This window comes from Malus sylvestris, chromosome 4 (genome assembly GCF_916048215.2).
Source record: "Malus sylvestris chromosome 4, drMalSylv7.2, whole genome shotgun sequence".
Lineage (NCBI taxonomy): Eukaryota > Viridiplantae > Streptophyta > Magnoliopsida > Rosales > Rosaceae > Malus > Malus sylvestris.
Window position 1 is genome coordinate 30,695,585 of NC_062263.1, and position 23,802 is coordinate 30,719,386.

Genomic DNA, 23,802 nt, shown 5'->3' on the forward strand with positions numbered 1-23,802 from the left:
GAAAGATCGGTACCACGCAACCGATCCTCACTCAGTCGTACTTAAATCATCGTTCAATCTATTTATTTTTACTTTCGTCTCACCGTGAAGTTTTGAAAATTAATGTAAGACTTTCCGTTGGTATTCTTGAGGGTGGAACCTGTTTTTGACAATGTTTTAGGCCTCACCACTATATTTTTCACTTACTTTTTTAGTTTCGGCTTAAATATTGTATTAAATATACATTTGTTGCTCAATAAATAGTAAAACCATTTCCAAATGCCTTATAAAGTTTTCCTTAATGCACATATAAAATATTTCACTAAAATAAAAAAGTTTCATTTTTCACAAAAAGTGTGGGTGTCACGATTTTAGTCGGTTTTAAAAATTCATACTTAAATCATCATTCAATATATTATTTTCACATTCGCCTCATTGTGAAGTTTTGAAAACTAATGTATAAGACTTTCCGATGATATTCTTGAGGGTGGAACCTCATTTTGACATTGTTTTGGGCTTCACTACTATATTCACTTTTTTTTAAAGTTTTCGACTTAAATATTATACTAATATACATTTATTACTCAATAAACCGTAAAATTGATTCTAAATGCCTTATAATGTTTTCCTTAATGCTCCGAAAAATATATCAAGAAATAAAAAATTTACATTTTGCAACAAAAAACGTGAATTAACACTCATGATTTTTGTTTGTTTTGAATTAAATATTCTATCAAAAGTGCATTTGTGGCTTAATAAATGGTAAACTCAATTTTAAATGCCTTATAAAAAAATTCTTAACACTTGCTGAAAATATTTCGCAAAATATAAAAAGTTTGCGTTTTACGTAAATATTGTTCGAAATTCATTTTCGTTTTTCGCAAAGGGCTTGCAATCGCCTATGGCATCATCAGTACAGCTTCTGGAATTTGCACTGATTGTCGCAACTTTATCAAATACGCTTCTCATCAGCATTCAGATAGGGAAATAATTGTGAGATTCGTTTATCGTTTCATCATTTTAAACATGATCTCCGCTCCTGTGTAGATTATACTGGTAAGACAAAGGCCTAGTGTACGATGAAGTACTTAAAGTTAACGAAAGACTTTGTACAAAGTCGATGATAATGACGTTGTAGGATTCATGTTGTTGTTTTGGTTCCACGCCAAACGATGCTCGAGTCAGCCTCGGAGTTTGTTGATTGCTGTTTGTCTTGCAACCAGAGGCAGGGACAGAAGGTATGAGCAAATTGACCAAAAAAATAAAAATAAATAAATAAAGGTTGGTGGTGACACAACGTACTTTCTTCCCTCAACGACTGTATTATCTATCCTTGCAATCATTCATATATTATATGCCCTACTTGTAAGTAATACTAATAACCCAAGTTGATATTCCTGGCCATCAACATTGTTTGAGAGAGAATTACATAAAACAGAGACGCTAAGGTGACAGTGTCTCAAATCTATCACTTGTCGTCAAGTGTTTTAATTTTCTTACATGACATCCTATGAATGATTTAAGACACTGTCACCTTGGCGTTCCCTTTTTATGCAACTCCTTCTCTGCTTATGCATAAGAAAGATCCCTTGGTATGCACTACATGAGGCTAGAGTCCAAATTAAGAAAACGGAAGAAAAGGAGAGAAGAGAGAAAAAGAAAGGTGGAATTTGGTAGCTTAATCTATAAGAGAGGTAAGTGAAGTGGAGAACCCTACCCACTTTTGAGTAATTGTATACAAAAGTATACATTTAATTAGTTTATCTGAATTATATGTAAATTATTTAGGTTAAACTTTTCAACCCAACTTAATTAATGTTTAAATCACGTCCAAACATAACCATCAATTGGAGTATTGCAAATGTTAATTTGTGTTTATCTTCTCCATCGCTACCAAACATGCTTGCGTATGTAGATTGACTTTTTCATACGTAAAATTATTGTGACTTGATAACAAAGCCAGTGCATCGCATACCCTTCTGCTATAACAAACCATTTTTCCACTCCCCATTTTGCATTTTCCCAACCACCATTTCTCCACATTTCCATCTCTCTTTTTGTTTGCGTTGTTTGATGGGAAAATGAGAGAAAGAATGGAAAGATTCATTCTTCTTCCTTACGCAATTGGTTGCGTTTCTGAATCGAGCGTTGCTGTTGCCGGCGTGAAGCAGCAGCCGCCCAGAAGATCAAAACCGGACACAAAGCCGTCTCCAATAAGTCTCTCTCTCTCTCTCTCTCTCTCTCTCTCTCTCATATATATATACGTACTTCCATGCAGTGTGTTTCTCTCTCTAATTTGCTAGCTAGCTTATGTTTTCATGTTATTTTGATGATTTCTGAAAAGGAACTAAAGAAGCTGAGGAGGAAGAAGATGAAGAAGATAGCTTAACGGGCGAAAGCATGAAGAACTCGTTTAGATCCCTGGCTCTTCCGAAACCAAACATATCAACCGGTATTCATAGGCTCGTCAAGGGTTTCAAGAACTTCTCTCAGCAATTTGGTAAGCCTCAATGAATGCGTGATTTGGTTATCATTGTTTTGGGGAGAACATCCGCTCTAGCCAATGTGACTACTCCCTCGACAGATCTTGTTTATCTTTACTTACTCTTGTGGCCATTTCCTTGATAGTTTACAAGGATGATATGGAAGAAGTGCTGGAAATGGATATGGAAATAGGGTGTCCAACGGATGTGAAACATGTGACACACATAGGTTGGGACGCTTCCACTTCAGCTTCCGCTGCCTCTGCAACAACTGACCCCTTTGGGGGCTGGGATAATCTCGTATCGCCTGATCTGCTCTCTGTTTCCCCTGTTTCTTGGAGGCAATTTGAGCTCTCTGTGCCCTCACAATCTGAAGCTGCAATACCACCTCTTGTCCATGGTTCTTCTAAATTTGTTGAAAAGAGTGGTGGAGGGATGATGTGATTATATTTAAGATCAAGGGTTCGTTTGGTTCGTAGGATATCAAAATTGAAATCGAATTCTCTGTCTACCCCGCTACGTACATCTTCCAGTATGGTTTTTCTGAAGCTTGAATGCTGTAATGAATGATGAATCTATGGGTTTGTAATTAATTATATGGCATCTGATATCTGATATGCATACTTATACATATACATACACACGTACTTTTTTGGCATTTTTAAAATTGTGAATTTATGGTAATTTGAAGTGCATTAGGTTAGTTGTGACAAAGTGATGAAACATAAAATATATTTCACAAACAATGTAGCACACACGACATGAGTGATTACAGTTCGATAAAAAGAAGCAAGTCTACTTGAAGAAGTAAGGAAGGTTAACAACATAGAGGAGGAAGTAGGCCCAAGTGACACCCGAAATGCCTCCGAAGAAGAAGCCGCCGGTGAATTTAGACCATCCCTCCGCGGTTTGAAGCTGGTCGGGCTCCTTCTTCCTGCCAGTCAATGTCAAAGCGGGCGCGGAGGACGGCTCTCCTTCCTTGAAGGAGGAAATTCCATAGATTGTCAAGCACAGGGTTAGGATGACCACAAGACCAGCAGCAGCCAAGGAGCCAGCTCCCCCAGCATAGGGGGTGTTCCTCAATGGGCCAGTCTTGACAAACGGGCCTACCAGAAGGAAACCGTGGGCCAGGCCCACCTCAATACCCCTGAGAAGTGGGCTGACTGCTGTCCTGTAGGCTGGGAGGTTGGACAAGTACCAGGCAATCAAAGGGCTTGATGTCACTGGAGTCTCCAAGCTTCCAATGAAAGGATCACCGTTGATGGGTTGAATCACTTGGAAATTTTGCTGCAACATTGATTCAATCATCATACCATAAAATTACAAATACATTAAACTCAGGGAGCTGTTATTGACATTAGTATTTGCGCTAAATCATACAGTAGGTCATAATTAAGTTGTTAACTATTTACGAAAGTTGAACTTAAAACTTCCTACTTATATAAGACAACTAAACCTAGTGGCTAGTGGCTAGTGCTACTGTGCTAAATCATACAATAGGTCAGAAGTATATTCATATCCGATATTCTCTATACAAAACGCCGGTTAAAATGACTGACGCGTCATTAATAAGGTATCAATAACATGTCAGTACGTTTTGTTAGCGATAGTCGAGGATAGTAATACTGACACGCATGAAGTGAAAATGCATGATGAGGAGAAGTAAAAGTACCTTGTTAGATTGGACAGCCTTGATGGAGAAGGAAGAGAGTCTCTTGGAAGGGAAGAGCCTGAGTGGGGAGGCAGAGAGGCCTTTGGGAGAAAACAAGGCAGGTCTGGTGGTGATCGGAGAGGTGAAGTTGGATTTAAGCTGGCTGGCCATTGGAGAAGCTGAGGCCATCACTTTTGCACCAACTGCAGAAGATACACAGACACAGTTGTAACCAAAGAATGGGAGAGTGAGAGAGAGCAGATATTGGGCAAGTAAGTATATTTTGCAAATGTAGTGAGATGTTGTGGTGGTCAGAGACCCCTCTGATTCCACTGGATGAGGTGTTGCCAAAACCTTATCCCTTATCCAACGTTACCCCTTTTGTTTCCTTTGGGTTCCAAATTAGTTGGGCTAGGACTTTACCTTCGCTTTGGTATTGGTTTAGATTTGGGCTGGACTGTCCTGGTTAGACGTTTTGATTGCATGGGCTTCTAGTGATAGGAAGTTGGGTTGGACCCACAACACGTCTTATTCGACATCTGGTCATCCATGATACAAAGATTTTAAACATTTAACAGCTGAATGTGCGCTCTATTCAAATTCCAAGTAGAAACCGTCCCCTCCCCCTCTCCACCGACACATCAAGATCAAATAGCTGAATATACTAATAGTACAAGAACGACATGAATAATAATGTCAGGTGATTCGTCAAACCAAACGCAACAATGAGCTACAATGAATGAGTTTTGAGAAGGTTCCCACACAATACAACCCATTTTGACCGTTGATGATCCACAGTTTTCATTAAAATTGCTAGAAAGCGTCTAACTATAGAAAAATGAAAAGGAACCACTTAACCAACTTGCAAGCAAAGTGAGGAAAAGTTGCAATCTGCATGCTTTAATAGTTGAATGTTGAATGTGTGTTGACAAGTCACATTTGGATGGTTTTAATCAAATCAATCAATTCACGAGGGAGGGTTTCAACTTTATATCGTGTTGAAAAAAAGGAGTTGGATTGTCTGTCCTCCCTCATTTTATACTTTTCACATCCCTTTTATTTTTGTGATCACGATTAAACCACGTTAACATTTTATACTCCCATTACTTTTTGTCTTATTATTTCTATAAAAAAATTAATATAAAATGTTGACGTAGCTTAACCGTGATCACAAAAATAGGAGGGGATATGAAGGTTATGGGATGGGGAAGGCAGACAAAAAACAATACTCTTTTCTAAAAAAATAAATTTAATTATTTAAGGACCAACTTTTTTATTTTTATTAACTAAAATTGTCCAAATTCAAAAACCAGCCACAGAAAGCTCACATGAATGATGCTTCCATCAAAAAAGAGTGGCGATGAAGAAATCCATTGAATCTCAACGAAAATGACACGAAACTTTTCTTTATTTTTTGGACATACCATAAGTATTTTTAAGAACTAAGAGAGCGGATCTTAGCCTTTATTTGATTTTTACAGATCGTTCACCAAGAGGAGTGCAAGCAACAAGATAAACTTAGACGTTTATCTTATAAAAAGAACGATCCTTACCAACTCAACTAACTTTCGTTGACAATTTTTCCCGGCTTAATGCAATGGACTTTTGTCGACAGAATAATATCCTTTTGACTAACATGTTTGAAAGCGCAGACCATATGTTGTTCATATCTATGTGGAGTTTTGGAAACGATCAAATATTAAACTCAGTCCGACCTTATCCCAACTTCCCATTGGGAATCCTTATTTTTTTCTACTGCCGTCATCAATGTTATATTTGTCTAAGTTCTCTTTTTTTTTGGTCCATAACACGATATTTCAAATTATTTTAATTTCGAAAAATAATATTTAAAATCAATTATGTTGAAATATGCATAGCTATTTGGCTGTTATCTATATCAATACTATTAAGAGAATCCTTCTTGTCAACTTTTTTTTCTATTTTGCTCTTACTTTTGATACACATTATTGACAAAAGGAAGGCAAAATAGTAATTTTGTACTTTTTGACAAAATGACAATCATATCCCTATTTTTCCTATTTTACCCTATTTTTTTTTAGAAAATGACAATTATATACTTATTTTTTCAATTTTACCCTTACTTTTGATACGCAATATTTACATAAGAAGGATAAAACAATAATTATCATTAAGAGAAATTGTTCACACACAAAGTGTGTGCGCTCTCTGCTAGTAACCTGTAAACCAAACAAATAAAAAATTGACATCTACTGAATGGTGGGTCTGGTTAATTTGTTTAGCCAAAAAACTAATTTTCTATAAATTCTGAGACATCTCAAATTTAATGAATGGTGGATTTTGAATTACACCAATGGAAACTTCCTAACACCCTCCCAAATTATGGCTTTACTAAAAACAAACCAACAAACAAAAATAAAAATAAAAATAATAGCAAGAAAAAAAGCTTAACAAGGGTCAAAACCGAAACTAATTTTCACACTTTTTTTTTCTTTCTTTTATCTATTTTTGACTACGAGATTAAATAAATCAATAAAAATTAAAAATTATGCAAAAATACAAAAAGAAAGTGATATTTACACACCAATTTTTACCCTCATACACGCACTTGTTAATTTTTATCTATTAATTTTTGTTCAATTCATTTGATTCAACCGTTAAAAATTAAAAAAAAATATGTAAAAATTATTTTCGAGTCAAATTATTATTTTGTAATATAAAAAATGGAGGTAAAAAAGATTATAAGAGGTGCCAGAAGATGAGAAGACAAGTCCACATGAACCTCGAACACGTTGGAAGAAAAGTTGGAATCCAAATCCAAATCAAAATCCAATCGCTTTCACATGAAAACATGAAACCTCCACCCCCCTCCCTCAGCGGCGTCATTTCCTCCTTCTTTTCCCCTTCCAAAACAATGACCTCCTCCTCCTCCTCCTCCTCCTCTTCTATTTCGTAACACCAAACGCCTGCGCTCTGCATTCTGTGTTGTTCTCTGCGCGTATTTTGGGAAGCGAGACGAACCAGGAGAGGGATGACAGAGCAGATGAAGATGAAGAACGACGAGTACGACGAAGTTTTGGAGCCACCCATCAATTTCTCCATGGTGGAGGACGGCATTTTCAGATCCAGCTTCCCGCAGCCGTCCAATTTTCCTTTCCTCAAATCGCTTAATCTCCGATCAATCATGTAAAGTCTTTATCTTCTATAAGCATTTTATTCGTGTGCATGCATCTATCGGTCCGTGTGTGTGTGTGTGTGTGTGTTTGAAGGTCGCATTGCGATTTGTGAGGTGTTTGGTTGCTGAGAAAACCGACGGAAAATTGAATTACGTGAGAAAGAACGGAAAATATTGGAAAATAAATATCTTTTAATCTTTGTTTTTGAGTTTTTAGCGTAGATTAATTGTTTCTGCATTGAAGAATCTGATTAACGTCTGTAATTCGTTTGAAGAATTTGTTTTTACTTTCGGACACCGTTTGATTGCCAAGAAAATCGAGGGAAAGAAAAGCAAGAAACTAATTGAGAGTTGTCTGAGTTGTTTCTGGAGAGAGGAATTAGAAAAAGCAAAAAACTTTGAAGTTTTTGTAAGGATTGTCATGAATTTCCTTAATGGGAATATAGCGTTTATTGTGATTAATTCTGGGTTTTGGAGCAGATATTTGTGTCCCGAGCCGTATCCAGAGGAGAATTTGGAGTTTCTTCGGTCTCAGAATATTCAGCTACTGCAGTTTGGAATTGAGGGGAAGACGGTATACCCTCCCTCCCTCCTTCTGTGATTGCTTGTCCAAATTGATCAGTTTAAATCTTTCTGTGAGATTCATATATGATATTTGTTTGCTCCTGATATATGCTTACGCGAGCGCACACATCTTTAAATTTAAGATGTATTATTACAATTATTACGTTTTAATTGAATGGGGAACGACATGCTTGGCTGACATTTGATGGGATATGGGCTATGTTGTATAATGTGTTGTGTTGATGGGTTTATGTCCATGTCCATATGCAGGAGCCTTCTGTATCTATTCTTAAGGATACCATCCTGGAGGCTCTGAAAATCCTCATTGGTACCGGACTAATATGGCAGTTCTGCCTTTCTTTTTTATATTTAACTTTGTATTTAATTTTTAGTATTACACTTCATAATTTCTAACTGTAACCTTTTCGTGTTTCTAGATGTGCGAAATCATCCAGTTTTGATCCACTGCAAGCGTGGAAAGGTAAGTCTTATAAGTTCTATCTATCATCAGCCTGTCATAATTTGTTTTACTTTGATGCAGTGTCTTATGCTACATTACTTGTTTCCTCAGAAGTCATTTTAGCATTCATTTCAGTGTTCAACAAATCAAAATTAGTTTTTCAAGAACAGAATTTAGAGTGCATTACCGTTCATTTAGATTTGAGATTTTATTTTCTTGATCGATAGGGATTCTCTTTATTCAAACAGTGTAAACATTTCATTCTTGTTGTTGATCATTGTTAATATTATGGCGAGATGTCTAAGAAAATAGGATTCAGCTTTTGAAAAATAGTCTCTGTCATTTCCCAAAACGGGCTGGCTTTGCTCAGGCTCTTACTGTTTAACATGCAAAGCATCAGAAACTGAATGCTGTACTTTTAACTACTGATGTATTTGTTATCAGTGAGAGATCTTTCCTTAAAGAATATGTCTTTTGCTGGCATATAGTTTATCTGTGTTTCTAGGTTTCAGCCAGGAATCATTTTTGAACAGGCGGAAAACACTAACCTTCTCTAAATCTCCATAATAGTATAACCTCGTATAACAACAGATAACATATCCGGACTAGTGTCACATTAGGGCCTCCTTGAATTTCAAACTGATATAGCGATGTGCACCTTCTCTTGTTAATGACTGGAACATTTAGGAATGTAACAATTTTTGGGTTATGGCAGTTCTTTCTCACCTTTTGTTTGCAATTTTGCTTTGTTACAGCATCGGACAGGTTGCCTTGTTGGTTGCCTACGAAAATTTCAGAATTGGTGTTTGTCTTCTGTGTTTGAGGAGTACCAGCGTTTTGCCGGCGTGAAGTCTAGACCAACAGATTTGAGGTTTATAGAAGGATTTGACATAATGCTGCTGAGGCAGTGCCTGTACAGCATAATCTACCAGTATCAAGGTTACGGGTCGAACAAGAGGAGGTTGTTATACAAAGAAGACAATTTACAGAAGCCCCAAACCATGAAAGTTTGACACACAGCTTACGGAATTGGAGTTGGAGGGCCCTTATTTCTTTTCCTTCTGCTTTGCTACTAGTCTCACTTAGACATACATCGGTTTGTCACTGTGGTGTATAATATGAGTACATGGTGTCATCCTCGTTAGCTTCTTCCGGTAAAAGATCGATTCGGAACTATTTCTTTTGGATTTAGTCTTCCATTGGCATCTCTTGGGACAATGTGGATTCCTACTACTAATTTGTTTATTCTTTTAGAATTTCTCTCTATTGATAAAGACCTTTCTACTTTGTGAATGTTATTTACCAACCCTCTCAATCTCTCTCTCTCTCTCTCTCTCTCTCTCTCTCTCTCTCTCTCTCTCTTTTGAAGGGATAAGCTGCACTATTGCAGGTTTTATAATTTCAAGGGCATCCTTAAGGTTTGGACTTATTCTCTCCACATCAATGCTCCAAGAAACTTTGTCCTTCGACCTTTTAATTTCGTTTTGAGCTCTCTAAATTTTTAGTTTGTGCTAATATTCCATCGAATGTCAATTTCGTCATTGTATTTTGTTTATTCTATTGTGCGCATATATGTTAACAAAATGCAAAACTCACAAGGAAATTAGTATACATTTTACACTATGATGATTGAGTTGTCATAAAAATTAAGAGAAACTGAAACATAAAACGTTTGCAACAACTCAGAGATTTGTAATGCATAAAAATTAACATCCAATTTGACATTACAATCGTCAAAACATACCGGTTAGAGGTATCGACACGAATAAAAAAGTGGTTAGAACCAAAACTTATAATTCATAGACATAATAATCGTTTGTTTTGAGTCAAAAGAATCATCAACCTTATTCGCCAATAGCCAATTACAAAATATGTCCGAACTCTGCTGATCCAACCAAGTCCCATACTAAAAGAACCAATGAAAGCCGAGCACGTCACCCGAGCTCACGTACATCTGAGTACACCAAGTCATCGTGAAAGACAGATAAACCCTATATATATTTTGAGCCATAAAAACCGCGCACCCACACACATTCTCCCAATCTTCTCATAAGGCTAAGGTCCTCTCCGTCCGAGAGTCCGACTGTTAGAGTTAGGGTTTTAATCTCCGCCGTCCGATCAAAGTGATCGTCTAAGATGACAGGCAAGGCGAAGCCCAAGAAGCACACGGCCAAGGAGATCGCCGCCAAGATCGATGCTGCGACCACCAACCGCGGCGGCGGGAAGGCCGGGATAGCTGACCGGACCGGACAAGACAAGGGAGGACACGCGAAGATGGAGTGCCCGCACTGTAAGATTACGGCGCCGGACGTGAAGTCGATCAAGATTCACCACGAAGCTCGGCATCCGAAGATCCCGTTCGAGGAGGAGAAGATTGTGAACCGCCACGCCAGCACCAGCACCCAAGTGGCGGAGCCGGTCAAGGACGCTAACAAGCCACGCCCCGGCGTCCGTGGAAGCCTGAAGAAGTAAAATTTCCGTCCAAAATCGATTCAAATCAACCAAAGGAAGGGCCTTACCGGTGCTTTGGGGGGTAAAATTACTAGAATGGGGTCGGACTGGATTGGTGCTTGGTATGGTTGGGAAGTGGGTTTAAGGTTATTTTGGGTACTTTATTTGGAATTTTATGATGGGATGTATAATAGCTTATGTGTCTTGCTTTCTATTATGCCTAAGATGATGATCAAATCAATGTTTGAGAATTGATTCCATGTGCTTTTTAAATCAGTTTCTTTCTTGATGTTGTTGATCTTTGATCGTTATCAATGAATATCATATCAAATATCAATGGTGGTTTGAAGACTCTGATTATTGTGTTGCTGTGTTTAAATGATTCCAACAATTTCAAATACAAACCCCTTTTCCAGTCTTTGTTTCCGGCGCCGGAAAACGGAAGTCTCCTTGGTTCCGGTGGCGGAAATCAGAATCCTACTATTTGGGGATGCATAGAATCTGTGAAATATGCAGTTTGGAGCATTTGGAAAGTCGAGTTTTTATATGTCAGTTATCTGAGTGGTATATATTGTTGCTCCAAAGACTTCAACTTGAAAAGTTGACTGTTATAAGATTGATCGAGTTGAGCACGAAACCAGTAAACCTTTTTGTATGGGAATTTTTATAAGATGTTTTATGGAAAACAAGAAGAAGAAACTGTCTGCAATTAAATTTTGCAAGAAAATAAAACCCTTAACCAGAACGAGGCGAGCGGGAAACCAAAATCTGCCTCGGCTGTGCTTTAGAAGAAAAAGAAGAGAAAAAATTATGACGGATAACCTCCCATGACCCTGTGATAGAATAGCGATGACGACGACAATGCTGCACTTGACCGATCCATTGTTGGGAAGCAGGCATCATAAAGGTTATCATCCTTGTGCTCTTGTTTAGGCTGTAGGAATCTTACATCGATCTCCTGCAGCTGCTGTCTGGAAAAATAAGGCTGTTCTGGACAAACTGATTTTCCGTTGTTGAAACCATAACTGGCGAGAGGGAGGTTACCGGATGGCGGAAGGCTCATAGGCAGTGAAATTGGGAAGTCTGGGACAACAGAACCAGCCTGATGAGCCACATTGTGATTAGCATGCATTCCGAATGAGGCATACAGCATGGTATTCTGCGGAGGAGGATATTTCATTTGGTAAAGGGAGGGAGCTCCAAATTTCATGTCATTACTGAAATTCCCGAGAAAACTAGTCCTCATGTATTTGTCATGGAATTCCGGTTTTCTATCAAAATGAGGTGCAAGATCTTGTACTTGTGTCTCAGGCTTTGGAATATTGGTATTTCTAGGTAATGCCAGAGCTGGCTGAGCATTGGCAGTAGATGGGAGTCCATTACCGCTACTTGAATTCATGTGATTACTGTTTCTCGCTGCAGGCACTTCGTGGTTGTGTTTTCCCTCATACGCTGTAATTACGAATTTCAGATCGTGGGAGGCCCTTTCCACGTGCTTCCTTACTGAACACCCTGCACTTGTGCACTTGTAATAGCTCCTATAGGATGAAGAATGATAAAAAGTTAACCGGATACATAGAAATCTTTATGCAAATGAAATTGTGAAAATACGGATTGTGAGCTAATATCTTAATTGAAGAAATAAATTACACCATGAAAATGCCATCCTCTGTCCTTCTTCTATATTTTTTTAATGAACTCTTCTATGTTCATAACTCCGTAGAGATCCACACTAACAAGTTTGATGAAATGAGTGGGTGACAGAGAGGAAGAGCATACCTGGGGTTTGGATTTCCTTTGACAACTTTTTGCCCATACTTCCGCCAGCGATAGCCATCATCAAGTATGTCAATTTCGCTCTCAATTTGGACAACTACTCTTGGTTTGCGGACATCCCTGGATGCAAAATTTGTTTCAATCATGCAGCTCTCCTTCTTTCTGGAAGCAAAAACCAATGGAGAAGATTATAATCTTGTTCAGTCATGGCTTCCTGGAAAAAGATACCTTTGAGATAAACAGAAATTGACTTGCCTTCTTTTCGAATCAGATTCTTCATCATCTGCATCATCTCCAAGTGATATGCTTCCTTGGGTGGCCCGATCATCATCATCATGACTAGCAAGTGTGGATGAAAGCTCTGGAGTTTCGGCTGATTCAAAGATATTCATGGACTTTCCTTGGGTAGTTGAAAATGGATCAGAAAGTTCGGTAACAACAGATGCTGAGGATGTCCTTTCCAGACCGTCAGGCCTCCCATCGTAGCCAACTTTCCTATCCTTACAGGACTGAATATCTGTCCAAACTGGCCCTCCTTCAACTTTGACAGCAGCCCTACTACCTTCACCCATCTCTGACATGTCATCATAAGAAAATGATGGTCCAACCGATGCTCCAGCTCTACGGTTAGGCTGAGGTTTTGCATGATTATGAGGAGCTCCCTTGTAGATGATTTCTGTTATTTGACCATCATAGGATCGTTCCACCTTTTTCTTCACCTGACAATTTGGATGCGTGCATTTGTAATAACTCCTTGGATATTCACTACCTTTTACCTGTTTCTGCCCATACTTCCTCCAATTGTATCCGTGTTCTGAGGTCCTTACCATTCCTGCAGATGAGTATGACCCTTTATGCTCTCCTTCTGAAAACTGATGGGTCCCCATGTCCTCCCCATGAACCGCTTCTTTGGGAAGAGAGTTTTGATCACTAGCTGCGCTGGAATGAGACATTTGCAAGTCTGCGCTGTTGGCATTCATAATCACACCACTGTTTATGTTTCTAACATCAGTGGACGGATCCACAGCATAGTCCGTTGCATTAGCTTCTTTGGAAAACTCCATTGGTTGTTGCTCCAAAACAAGAGCTTGGTAGTCAACAGTAGATCCCTGAGGAACAACGCAATGGGAAGATACCAAACTCATGCAAACACAACCTCACAGAAAACTCTTAACATAATTTATTGGTACTTTCAGACACGAAATATGTACGCATGGGAAACTTATCAAAATCACTCCCCCCTTGGACATTTTGGTTTAAACAAGTACCGTTGGACATTCATGATTTGAAGATATGAGGACGCATCTAAAGTTGAGGCATTTACCTGATTTTCAAAACTAGAATAGGCCGGCCTGTAACCATCATCTTCACGAGTTCCTGATTTCAGCAGCAAGCTGTTATCATTGGGAGGACGCAATGGAAAAGTTCCGGTGGTGGGAGATGGAAGCGCCTAGAACAATACAAGAATCGAGGATCACATATCAAGCAGGAAGTCCTAGACAACATAACAAGGAAAGAAAAAGCTTTGGACTTTGCAACTCTCAACATCTACAGTGTTGATATGCCTTGTAGCTTTTGGTGATTGTATTTTGAACCAAACAATGTCAAAGCAGAGACTTTTATACAAAAGTGCAGAATGACAAATTCAGATGTTTTACTTCTCAATCTGAAAAAAACCAAATTATAAATGAACGAGGTAAGTTAATTAGTTCCTTTTAACACAAGTTTTCTAGTTAGATAAGCTAATAAAGATTAATGAGTAGCACCCAAATACTAAAAGAAGTAAAAACAGTTAATCTGTTTGACATTTACTTTCACCCTACTACCAATTGCTTGCAACCAGATGCAGATATACTACGGCGTTCAGAAACCCAAAAATACCAAAAACATTCAAAGTTATACGTTTCCTTGATCACACTGCGAAAAGTTCTATGGTGCTCCGTAGTATTCTTTACTCCGCGGTTTTTTGGACTAAACAAAGCCCAGAAGAATATACAGTCACATACATTTAGCTCCCAAAAGAAGAAAAAACCCAAAATTTCACAACAAAAAAAAAAAAAAAAAACCATGAAAATTAACAAAGATAAAAATAAAAAAAATAAAAAATAAAAAACCTGAGAATTGGGGACCATCACAGGGGAGTCGAGCAGAGCCGTGGGGCTGATACCAGACGGAATAGTAAGGCACGGGGACCTCGCCGTCGGAGAATTCAAGGGGTTGGTTGTGCTGACACGCACCGTGTTGATCCTCTCCGCATTGAATCCACACTTGGCTGCCCTCCTCTCTGCAATGCTAATACCGCTCCGTGCTCCACCACTACCACCACCGCCTCCTCCTCCGTCTGCTTTGCTCTCCGTGACGGCGTCGTCTTCTTGCTCCATTAGTCTAAAAAATCCCTTATTTTTTTACACACTGTACTTTTTTGTCTGTCTGGTCGGATTTTCCTGCTAGAGTGACAAGGCTGTGACTCTGCCTCGCCATCTAACTGTAAGACTTTTCTAAAAACCCTGACTCTGGTTTTTGGTTTCAGCTCCTCCTCCCTGAGTGGTTGCGGAGCTGAAACCTCTTCCTTGTTATTGTATCGAAATGAAAATTAAATTTAAAAAAAAAATTGGTTTGATTCAAAACTCAGGAAACGAAAAGGCTTTTTTGATCAAGTTTCTATGTCTATATTTATGGTACAAAATTTATGTGTGTTTCCAAGAAGAACAACAAATGGATTTATCACAGAGAGAGAGGAAGAAGAAGAAGGAGAGAGAGAAAGAGAGAGAGAGAGAGAGAGAGAGAGAGAGAGGTGGGTTAATAGTCCGACGCTGATTAAAGCTTTTTTCGGGAACGACACATCTCTTCTTCTTATCAGAAACCATGAACTTCAACAAACTCCCCCCAAAATCCAATACGTGTTATTTCTTTACAATGTTTTTCACGTAAAACTAGATAAAGTTGGTTTCGTTTCTTCCTTTAAATTTCAATTACAATTTTTCTTTGAGAAATATTGAGAAGAATTTCTCAATATTTTGACACAATTATCGTACCAATATTACAAAACAGTTATGTCAAAAATACGAAATGACGAAAAATTTATGAAATGTCTCACGGTGAAATGAGAGAACCTTCTTAATATTTCCCTTTTCCTCTTCAAGTTTCTACTATTTTTATTGCATTATTATCTTTTAATTTCATCGCTTATCGACTATAGAGTCTCATACTTTTGGACACTGGATGATCAACAAAAAATAGTCAAATACTATTTGGATTTGATAAAGTGAACATCTAGTTTTTAGTGTCAAATCAAAGGATAAGTGATTATGAGTTTTTCTGTCACCATCCATGATTAAGAAAATATTTCCGTCAAACTCTATTCAAGTTTTAACCTTATCTAATTTATTGCTTGTATTCCTTTTAAGTTAGGCATGATGCAACAATACTTACCAAGTATTATTTACTTAATTCTCGTACCAAATACAGTAAATCCATTTTACTTGGCACATTTTCTGTATTAGTTCATTGATCAGTAATTAGTGTAGTTTTATTTCGATAAGAGAAATGCTAAAGAGACCATGTCGAAAGTGAGACTTTCTATGAATTATTTACCTTTTCATTGGTTAACGTTAATTTTTGTGTTAACATTATAAAATAGGGAACTTTAGCATTTCTTTTTCAATAATGTAATAGGTATGTTTTAGGAGTTCGAGACTTAAGCGTGGGATTTGGTATGCTCATGGCTAGCCACAAATCTTGAGAAGCTGGTTTGCTTTCTCTATATAGTCCAAAACAATGAGTAATAATTCCTCCTCTATTAACGTATGTTTTAGCCAACCTCGCTAAGCTTAGGTTTGCCTTCCAACGCTAAGTAAACATTAAACAAGTATGGTATTTTTATATAACTAAACCAAAAAATTTACTAGCTACAACTACTACTTTCTTAACGGGTTGACATGAACACAACCTGTTAAGCTAATGAGTTTATGTTCACCAATAATCCCCACAAGAACATGCACCATCCTTGAAATGATGGAATCTATGAGCTTCTCTCATTACAATTTCCCTTCCTGTAACCTTGGAGATAAACTTGGAAGCTGTATGACAATCCCCACAAACTCTCAGATTCTTCTTTATTCTGATCACACTTTCCGGTCCTAAATTCAACAGTCCAAAAACAATTGCAAGCTTCTCACTATGCGCATACAACATTTTCTCCTTCATCTCTTCCTCCACATCATGCAGCACAAAGTTCAAATCCGGCTTGTACCCTTCTTGTCGAATCCTGTTTATCAATTTCTCCAGCTCCATATAGATCAAATCCGATTGAGCATGTGAATGATCTCCCGCCACAAATGCGTAGACCTTGTTCTTAATCTCTATACTGGTGTGACCAGCTACTTTCCTCACCCCTCTTTGTTTCATCAAATCTCTAATCTCATCAGCATCTTTCTGTTTCCCAGAAGATGCATAAATATTGGACATTAGAACATATCGCCCTGGGTTTTCTGCATCCAATTCGAATAAATGTCCGGCTGCAATTTTAGCCAGTTCTGTATTTGAATGAATTCTGCATGCTCCAAGAAGTGATCCCCATACACCAGCATCTGGCCTTACCGGCATTCTCTCAATGAACTCAAAGGCTTCATCCAGTCGACCAGATCGTCCCAAAAGATCAACCATACATGCATAATGTTCGGGCCTTGGTGTGACATGAAAATCCCTACTCATGGAATTAAAGCAGTCCCATCCCTCGGCAATCAACCCGCCATGACTACAGGCTGACAGCACTGATAGAAACGCAATGTGGTCTGGTATTATAAGAGCCTTCATCTGATGAAAGAGGTTAACTGCTTCTCTTCCATGACCGTGCATCCCATATCCTGAAATCATGGTGCTCCACGAGATTATATTTCTTTCTTGCATCTCATCAAAAACCCTTCTAGCATACATCAAACTTCCGCATTTAACATATAGATCAACTATAGAAGTTTCAAGCGCAATGCAATTGCTGAAAAAGCTACGAATAACAAGTCCATGAATCCAACGTGCTTGCTGAAACGATGCTAAACTTGAACAAGCGCGAACAACACTTAGAAGTGCCACTAAATCAGGGAGAACCCCTTGCTCTCTCATCTCTTTAAATAGCTCAACAGCTTCAAGAGGCAAATCAGCTTGCGCATATGCTTCGATCATGGATGACCAAGACACCAAGTCCTTATCACTGATCCTATCAAAAAACACATGAGCAATATCCATTCTTCCGCACCGTGCATACATTTGCATTGCAGCATTTTGAACTGAACGGTCCAAATCAAGTCCATTATCGGTCACAACTCCACAAACCTCACCAGCATCATTCTCTTGAAAAACACATGCCATCGCGTTCAAAACGGAAGCCCTGTTGGGTGTAATTTTCTCATTCAACATCATTAAAAAAAATTCCCACCCATCCTCAAAGCACCCATTTTGCGCGTACACCCCAATCATCGAACTCCAAGAAACCACATTTCTCTGGGGAATTTTATAAAACACCTTCCCTGCAGTTTCAACCTGCCCAAATTTCCCATACAACCCAATTAGTGAATTACCTACAAACACATCTAATGCATACCCACATTCAATCACATCTCCATGAACCTTCTTACCCAATCTCCAATTACGAGCAAACCCACAAGCCTTAATCACAAAAGGGAAAGTAAAATGATCGGGTCTAACACCCACGTCCCACATTTTACTGTACAGGGCAATGGCTTTGTTATACAGGCCATTGTCGACGAAGCCTCTGATCATGACATTCCAGAGGAAGACGTCGGAGGCGGAGGAGACGGCGGAGAAGAGGATGTAAGCGTGAGAGGGGGAGCCCAGAGAGGCGTAGTGGGCGATAAGGTTGGTGCAGAGGAAGAGGTTGAGGTGGAGGTCGTGGGTTCTGAGGACGGCGGCGTGTACGGCTTTGAGGGACGAAAGGGTGTTGCATTGCTTAATCAGGGAGATTATCATGTGCTAATTACGCGGGTCTAGTAATTTCAAATGTTTCAGAAGCAGAGTCGGCGGCGAGACGTCTGGCGAAGAAGATGATGCTAGGGAGAGCCGAAACGTTGTCGTTTGATCAACACTGTCGCTTCCTTTAGTGAAACTGTGCGCATATGGAGTTCCGTTGCTGACCATGGTTTTCTTTTTCTATTTTTTTTATGGGAAATTTTATTTAAACCCATGCAACCTCTTTTTACACCCAATTTAAAATTTTGAATGTTAATTGTCTATTTTACCCTATTGCATAATTACTATTAAGTACAAAATGAAATTAATAATAAAACTCAAATTTATCAATAAACCCAAACACTATAATTAAACCCTACGATCATTCTTTGTTTATCATACGTTCATTCTGCTAAAATCCTAATAGCTCTCATAGAGAAAAATAAATTTTTCTATTGATGGATGGTGATTTTGAAGTTTTGAATCCTCCAACCAAGGTATGACTCAATTTATGAATTTTTTGTTTGTTCGATTTCAATTTTTTAAAGTTTAGAACTTGTCGAATTGAACGATGTCTTTAAGGTTTCTGGTTCCGCATGTGTATATCTTTCAGTCATGTTTGGTTAGGTGGTGAGTCCTTCATGAGCTTATAATTTTTTGCTTTATGGAAGATTTTTCAAGTTGAGGAAGTCTGGACTTTCCCATTGAATTGCCACTGATGTGAAGGGATTTTTTTCAAGAAAAATCTTGAACCTTGATTCTGCAGTCTTGCTGATTCTTTTGGGGGTTTATTTTTCGATTTCCCAAGGACTAAAACATTTTAGAAGCAAATGGTTTATTGGCTCAAAGTTTCCAACATTGTTTCCTGCACTGGAAAATCTCTGCACTAAGCAATTATTGGATTACAAAATATCCATTGCCATCTTTAGTTTCACTAACTTTGAGGGATACATGTCGGGATCTAGGTGAGCCTTGTCCCTATAAACCTGATTACTGTAAGTCAGAAAGCAAGGATAATCTCTGATTGTATTTTTCGGGGGTCTCCCTCTCCCTCCCAATATGAAAGTTATTGTTGGTCCTACATATTCCAAACTCCATTTGTTGTGTAAGAGGAAACCGAAAGGTAGTTTAAGTTGTCTGTTGTTTACTATAAAATTGGGCTTGATGTGTTTTTAGTCAGTAATATGAAAACATTGCTGCAATTAGCTATATTTGTCCATTTGTTTTAATCATAACTTGAAGATTTTTTATTGTAATCATAATTTTGTCATTTATTATTTAGCAACAAGAATTCAATGATGCCTCTGATCGAGGCAACGAGGTTGGACAAGAATGTGTGGTGGATTATACTGATCAATTTACAACTTATGAGGTAATTATATATTTATAGTGTCGTTGACATGTTAGTTAATTTTAGAATTTTACTTCGAAATAAAATATGTGTTACGTGCAGATATTCAAAGGAAAAGATGCATTGATTACATGGGTTTGTGAACAGGGAAAGCTGAATAATATGGTAATTATTATTAAAAGGTCTGATTTAGAAGGTGAAGGTAAGACGGTGAGTCGCCCTCGACTAACACTTTCGAGAAGTTGTGGTGATACTGTGACTGACATTTTCTGGGCTCACCCTATTAGTATTGAGATATTACGAGCATTCCCACATGTACTTATCATGGATTGCACATATAAGACTAACAGGTATCGTTTTCCACTCTTACAAATTGTGGGTGTGACATCCACTAATATGACATTCTCAGTTGCTTTTGTGTATATAGAGGCTGAGAAAGAAGACAATTACACTTGGGCCTTGACTAGATTAAAGATATTGCTTCATGGCTATTGTCTTCCTGGGGTTATTGCCACCGATCGAGATTTAGCACTCCTGAATTCTATCAAGTCTGTATTTTCTAGTGCGCAACATTTATTGTGTAGATGACATATTAACAAAAATGTGTTGTCAAAGTGCAGGAAAATGTTTGAGTCAAACAAGCAGTGGAATAAATTTAATAGAGATTAGAATTGCCTTGTGAGTTCGGAAACAGAAGAGGAGTATCAGCGTTCTTTGCAAGAAAGCTCTGATCGTCATCAAATGTGATTTTAATTTTAATTATTTCATTTGCGAAATCTGGATTTTCACTACGCACACGCTCAATCATTGGACGTGGCGAAAATTGTTCCATAAGGACTCGGAAGTATCAAAATCGCTATTTGGAAACCTGCTATACCAACATACAAGTAGTGCAGATGGAGGAGCTAGCCAGTTTATTAACACAACAATAAACTTCGTCACGAATTAAAACGATGTCATTCAAAACAATAAGTAGAAGTTTAACGGCAGCAACACTAGACAATCACTATCAATCTACCACCCACCAAAGAGTAGGGAATATATCAACTACACATTTTGTTTTTGAGGTCACATGGAAAACTCTATATAGACAAGTGATGATCTCATTTTGCATTGCTTTGCATCACCAGGGTTACAGGAGGAGCATCAATCCTTTCTTTTCTTATTATTCTCATTCTTCTCAGCCGAGTTCTTCAACTGTGGTAAAGAAACGATAGCCGTTTTAGTTAACAAGTCTACTTAGCCTAACAGATATAGCATCTCACAATATAAAATAAAATAGGAGATGGTCTAAGCACCAACAGTCATAAATATGATAGAAAACAAGACCGAGATGAGGATTTTGCTCTTAAAGCATTAACGAGAACTTACCATGATAACCAGTATATGGACAAACACAGCAACAAGACTGAAATACAGCTGCAACACAATTTCAGAGAACGATTAGATAATTGCATATATCACCCTGTTTTAGCTTTTATACACAAAATGTAGCATTGCCCATCATTCACATGACTAATTGATAATTCTTTACCTCAAACTTGAAAAGAACTGCAGAACCCCCAAAGACAGAAGAAGCAAAATGTAACCAAATTAGCATAGAAAGGCCAGAAGAAAGCAAACCCCCCAGGTAAAGGTATTCCCGGCGCCTTGCCAACATGGCTGCTGTTGAGAAACAACCAAAGTACCATAGCTGCAATTGAATTTCAGAAAAGAACTAATAAAAGAAATGCACGTGGACTAAAAAGAAACTGCTAGCATCACTACTCTCATACAATAAGCAGTATGATCACAACTCTCATCAAGCGAAAGTATGTATAGCTCTTGTCAATTTGTCCCGAGAGGGCAAAATAGCTTGAAAACATGATAGTCAATAATGTACAAGAATCTCATTCTCAAACTCTCTTGATAAACTTTATTAAAGCATGAGCTACGTATATCTGAAATTATTAAGCTCCCCTCGAGCTTAATTTAGGTTTTAAACATTCCCAACTAACGGATCAAGTATAATCCAAGCCATAATCTATCGCAAAAACAAGGAACAATTCTAATCCTTATTTTTTGAACCATTCAACCAAAGAATAAACCATGAACTAAGTTACTACTATGAAATTCCCATATGTTATTATTGTAGTCACAAGATGCCTTCAACAAGAAACCAGATATGGCCTATCGTTTTCATGACTTCAATAAATCAACGCACACAAGTTCACAAGTTTAGTACGCAATACTTTAATAGAAAAAGTAACTTACACGGGGTGGAATGCAATTGCATTTACTGGATACACAATGTCCCTTCCAGCCTCTGATTTTCTATGACATTTAAATGCAAATCTGCAAAAAGGTTAATACCATTAACAAATTAAGGATGAAGATACGGGTGAATGATATTACATTCACAAATTATTCATCAGTAACTGCAGAAAGATAAAGAGAGTTTATTTAACAAATCCTACCTCTTGATTGCAGAGTAACCACACCATGCATCCAATGCAAGAAATGACGTTCTCAGAGCACCCATTCCGACCGAAACCAGAGACATAATTTACGGAAGCAAAGAGACTCAAAACAGCACAACCACACCCATTTCTCCTAAACCCGCTTATAACGCTTGTCCATGAAACCACGTCCCTTTCTGGCATGCTTTCAAATAACAAAATAACATAACCCATTTCCCTATTCTTCCCAAACCCATCAATCACCGCATTCCACGCAACCACACATGGTTCAGACATTTCCTCAAACACCTTATGCGCATCGCACAACTTACCAAGCTCAGCATAGAAGCTCACAAATGAGGTCTGTATAAAAGGGTCGCGCAAAGTGTATGGGACCCATCGAGGAGTCCAAAGAAACCAAATCCCCGCGCGACGACGACGGAGTGCCCGCCGATTCGACTCCCCGCGGGTCTGACGATCTAGAGGCTGCCAAGCGGTAGATTCACGGTGGCGGGAAGAATTAGCAGGGGGAGAATGGAGTGATGGCTAACAAATGGACCAGCAGCTCCTTCTCCTTCTTAGTCTTCTTCTTCGATTTCAATCTTACATCTGACTAAAAAATTGAATGGGTGTAAAAATAAATCTACATACTAAATTAGGTTTATAAGGGTATATTAGGTATTAAATTTGGGTTTAAAGAGATAATAATAGTTTAGTTAAAAATCAAATGGGTGAAAAGAGTAAATTGGGTGTAGAAATAGGTTAGATGGGTTTAAATAAAATTACCCTTTTTTTATTCAACTGACAGGATGAGGGTGATTTTTTGTGGCCCCGTAATTAATTAACATGTGTTTATAAATTTAAACTTTTTTTATTTTGTTTTCAGAAACTTAATTTGTGTCAGTTAATGGTCAAGGTTATAGAGAGACCACACTCAAAATGAATGTAGAAGATTTGATCTCTAGTAGAAAGAGTTAATGAATTAGATGGTTAGTTGTTAGACAGAGTGAAATTAGTGGGAATCAAATATAAAATGTGACAATCCGTCCCAAATTTTACATTTTTATAAATTTTGAAAGTGTGATTGTACGAAAATGCCTTTAGAGGCGAGGGTCTTGACACCCGTTGACCAATGTATAGCGAGGTGTATGAATTAATACTTAGCTTTTTCTTGAAGTACTCGACGTTACGGAATTATAAAACTGAGAAGTACTTTTGTTTAGTCGCTACTTATATATTTTATACATTTTTATAATGATATATTTTGTTTATCATTTAGTGATTTTAAAAATAGTTGAAGAAGATGAGGAAGAAGAAGGGGGGACGGGAGAAAGAGCAGAGGAGAAGGGCTGCTGCCCAATCAGAAAAGAGGAGGAGAGAAGACTGACCAATAGGAAGGAGAGCAGGAGGAAAGGTGAGAGGAAGAAAATGAGGGGACCCAAACTGGTCTTCCTTGACCCGTGCAACCCATGTCTTCAAACCGGCGGCTTCTTGTCGTTTCTCGTCCAATTTTCCGACGAATTGGACCTATGAA

At 38.2% G+C, this 23,802-nt stretch overlaps 7 protein-coding genes and 1 long non-coding RNA gene across 10 annotated transcripts; 3 read left to right on the top strand and 5 right to left on the bottom strand.

The window, feature by feature from the left end:
* The first annotated feature begins 1,978 nt into the window (after positions 1-1,978).
* Positions 1,979-3,055, top strand: LOC126619833 (CRIB domain-containing protein RIC4-like). The gene is made up of 3 exons (XM_050288247.1): positions 1,979-2,196; positions 2,324-2,479; positions 2,608-3,055. Exons 1-3 carry the CDS (start codon positions 2,061-2,063, stop codon positions 2,904-2,906), a joined length of 591 nt encoding a protein of 196 aa, XP_050144204.1. The 5' UTR covers positions 1,979-2,060; the 3' UTR covers positions 2,907-3,055.
* A 122-nt stretch (positions 3,056-3,177) lies between these two features.
* LOC126619832 (photosystem I reaction center subunit XI, chloroplastic-like) lies at positions 3,178-4,435 on the bottom strand. The gene is made up of 2 exons (XM_050288246.1): positions 4,135-4,435; positions 3,178-3,749 (listed from the first exon to the last, which is right to left on the bottom strand). Exons 1-2 carry the CDS (start codon positions 4,300-4,302, stop codon positions 3,258-3,260), a joined length of 660 nt encoding a protein of 219 aa, XP_050144203.1. The 5' UTR covers positions 4,303-4,435; the 3' UTR covers positions 3,178-3,257.
* Positions 4,436-6,856: 2,421 nt separating this feature from the next.
* Positions 6,857-9,606, top strand: LOC126619116 (tyrosine-protein phosphatase DSP3-like). Its single transcript, XM_050287394.1, has 5 exons — positions 6,857-7,278; positions 7,748-7,841; positions 8,102-8,159; positions 8,269-8,312; positions 9,047-9,606. The coding sequence occupies exons 1-5, from the start codon at positions 7,124-7,126 to the stop codon at positions 9,302-9,304; spliced, it is 609 nt and encodes a 202-aa protein (XP_050143351.1). The 5' UTR covers positions 6,857-7,123; the 3' UTR covers positions 9,305-9,606.
* A 693-nt stretch (positions 9,607-10,299) lies between these two features.
* On the top strand, positions 10,300-11,079 carry LOC126619118 (protein METHYLENE BLUE SENSITIVITY 1-like). Its single transcript, XM_050287395.1, has one exon. It carries the CDS (start codon positions 10,428-10,430, stop codon positions 10,761-10,763), a length of 336 nt encoding a protein of 111 aa, XP_050143352.1. The 5' UTR covers positions 10,300-10,427; the 3' UTR covers positions 10,764-11,079.
* Positions 11,080-11,442: 363 nt separating this feature from the next.
* Positions 11,443-15,355, bottom strand: LOC126619115 (WRKY transcription factor SUSIBA2-like). 2 transcript variants are annotated; one of them, XM_050287393.1, is made up of 6 exons: positions 14,633-15,355; positions 13,843-13,968; positions 13,346-13,627; positions 12,774-13,237; positions 12,522-12,680; positions 11,443-12,280 (listed from the first exon to the last, which is right to left on the bottom strand). In XM_050287393.1, the coding sequence occupies exons 1-6, from the start codon at positions 14,897-14,899 to the stop codon at positions 11,551-11,553; spliced, it is 2,028 nt and encodes a 675-aa protein (XP_050143350.1). In that variant the 5' UTR covers positions 14,900-15,355; the 3' UTR covers positions 11,443-11,550. The 2 variants fall into 2 exon arrangements, with proteins under 2 accessions (XP_050143350.1, XP_050143349.1); XM_050287392.1 differs by having other exon boundaries at positions 12,774-13,627.
* A 1,023-nt stretch (positions 15,356-16,378) lies between these two features.
* LOC126617799 (putative pentatricopeptide repeat-containing protein At3g49142) lies at positions 16,379-18,670 on the bottom strand. The gene has a single exon (XM_050285857.1). It carries the CDS (start codon positions 18,498-18,500, stop codon positions 16,491-16,493), a length of 2,010 nt encoding a protein of 669 aa, XP_050141814.1. The 5' UTR covers positions 18,501-18,670; the 3' UTR covers positions 16,379-16,490.
* A 2,094-nt stretch (positions 18,671-20,764) lies between these two features.
* On the bottom strand, positions 20,765-21,238 carry LOC126619708 (uncharacterized). The gene is made up of 3 exons (XR_007622130.1): positions 21,202-21,238; positions 20,879-21,027; positions 20,765-20,844 (listed from the first exon to the last, which is right to left on the bottom strand). It is a non-coding gene; the product is annotated as an uncharacterized LOC126619708 (long non-coding RNA).
* A 149-nt stretch (positions 21,239-21,387) lies between these two features.
* LOC126619709 (uncharacterized) lies at positions 21,388-22,811 on the bottom strand. 2 transcript variants are annotated; one of them, XM_050288129.1, is made up of 3 exons: positions 22,287-22,811; positions 22,084-22,143; positions 21,388-21,523 (listed from the first exon to the last, which is right to left on the bottom strand). In XM_050288129.1, exons 1-3 carry the CDS (start codon positions 22,370-22,372, stop codon positions 21,424-21,426), a joined length of 246 nt encoding a protein of 81 aa, XP_050144086.1. In that variant the 5' UTR covers positions 22,373-22,811; the 3' UTR covers positions 21,388-21,423. The 2 variants fall into 2 exon arrangements, with proteins under 2 accessions (XP_050144086.1, XP_050144085.1); XM_050288128.1 differs by having other exon boundaries at positions 22,084-22,164.
* Positions 22,812-23,802: the final 991 nt, after the last annotated feature.

Bases quoted from the DNA above. Each gene is read 5' to 3' on its own strand.
- LOC126619709 (XM_050288128.1), bottom strand. From the start codon at position 22,372: ATGTCTCTGGTTTCGGTCGGAATGGGTGCTCTGAGAACGTCATTTCTT. The intron at 22,165-22,286 runs GTAGGATTTGTT...ACCTTTTTGCAG, and splicing joins GGTTACTCTGCAATCAAGAG to ATTTGCATTTAAATGTCATA. The intron at 21,524-22,083 runs GTAAGTTACTTT...ATTCAATTGCAG, and splicing joins GCAATTGCATTCCACCCCGT to CTATGGTACTTTGGTTGTTT.
- LOC126617799 (XM_050285857.1), bottom strand. From the start codon at position 18,500: ATGATAATCTCCCTGATTAAGCAATGCAACACCCTTTCGTCCCTCAAA.
- LOC126619118 (XM_050287395.1), top strand. From the start codon at position 10,428: ATGACAGGCAAGGCGAAGCCCAAGAAGCACACGGCCAAGGAGATCGCC.
- LOC126619832 (XM_050288246.1), bottom strand. From the start codon at position 4,302: ATGGCCTCAGCTTCTCCAATGGCCAGCCAGCTTAAATCCAACTTCACC. The intron at 3,750-4,134 runs GTACTTTTACTT...TCAATGTTGCAG, and splicing joins AGGCTGTCCAATCTAACAAG to CAAAATTTCCAAGTGATTCA.
- LOC126619116 (XM_050287394.1), top strand. From the start codon at position 7,124: ATGACAGAGCAGATGAAGATGAAGAACGACGAGTACGACGAAGTTTTG. The intron at 7,279-7,747 runs GTAAAGTCTTTA...GTTTTGGAGCAG, and splicing joins CTTAATCTCCGATCAATCAT to ATATTTGTGTCCCGAGCCGT. The intron at 8,313-9,046 runs GTAAGTCTTATA...GCTTTGTTACAG, and splicing joins TCCACTGCAAGCGTGGAAAG to CATCGGACAGGTTGCCTTGT.
- LOC126619115 (XM_050287392.1), bottom strand. From the start codon at position 14,899: ATGGAGCAAGAAGACGACGCCGTCACGGAGAGCAAAGCAGACGGAGGA. The intron at 13,969-14,632 runs GTTTTTTATTTT...GTATTGTTCTAG, and splicing joins TGATGGTCCCCAATTCTCAG to GCGCTTCCATCTCCCACCAC. The intron at 12,281-12,521 runs GTATGCTCTTCC...TTCATCCTATAG, and splicing joins AAAGGAAATCCAAACCCCAG to GAGCTATTACAAGTGCACAA.
- LOC126619833 (XM_050288247.1), top strand. From the start codon at position 2,061: ATGAGAGAAAGAATGGAAAGATTCATTCTTCTTCCTTACGCAATTGGT. The intron at 2,197-2,323 runs GTCTCTCTCTCT...ATTTCTGAAAAG, and splicing joins CACAAAGCCGTCTCCAATAA to GAACTAAAGAAGCTGAGGAG. The intron at 2,480-2,607 runs GTAAGCCTCAAT...TTTCCTTGATAG, and splicing joins GAACTTCTCTCAGCAATTTG to TTTACAAGGATGATATGGAA.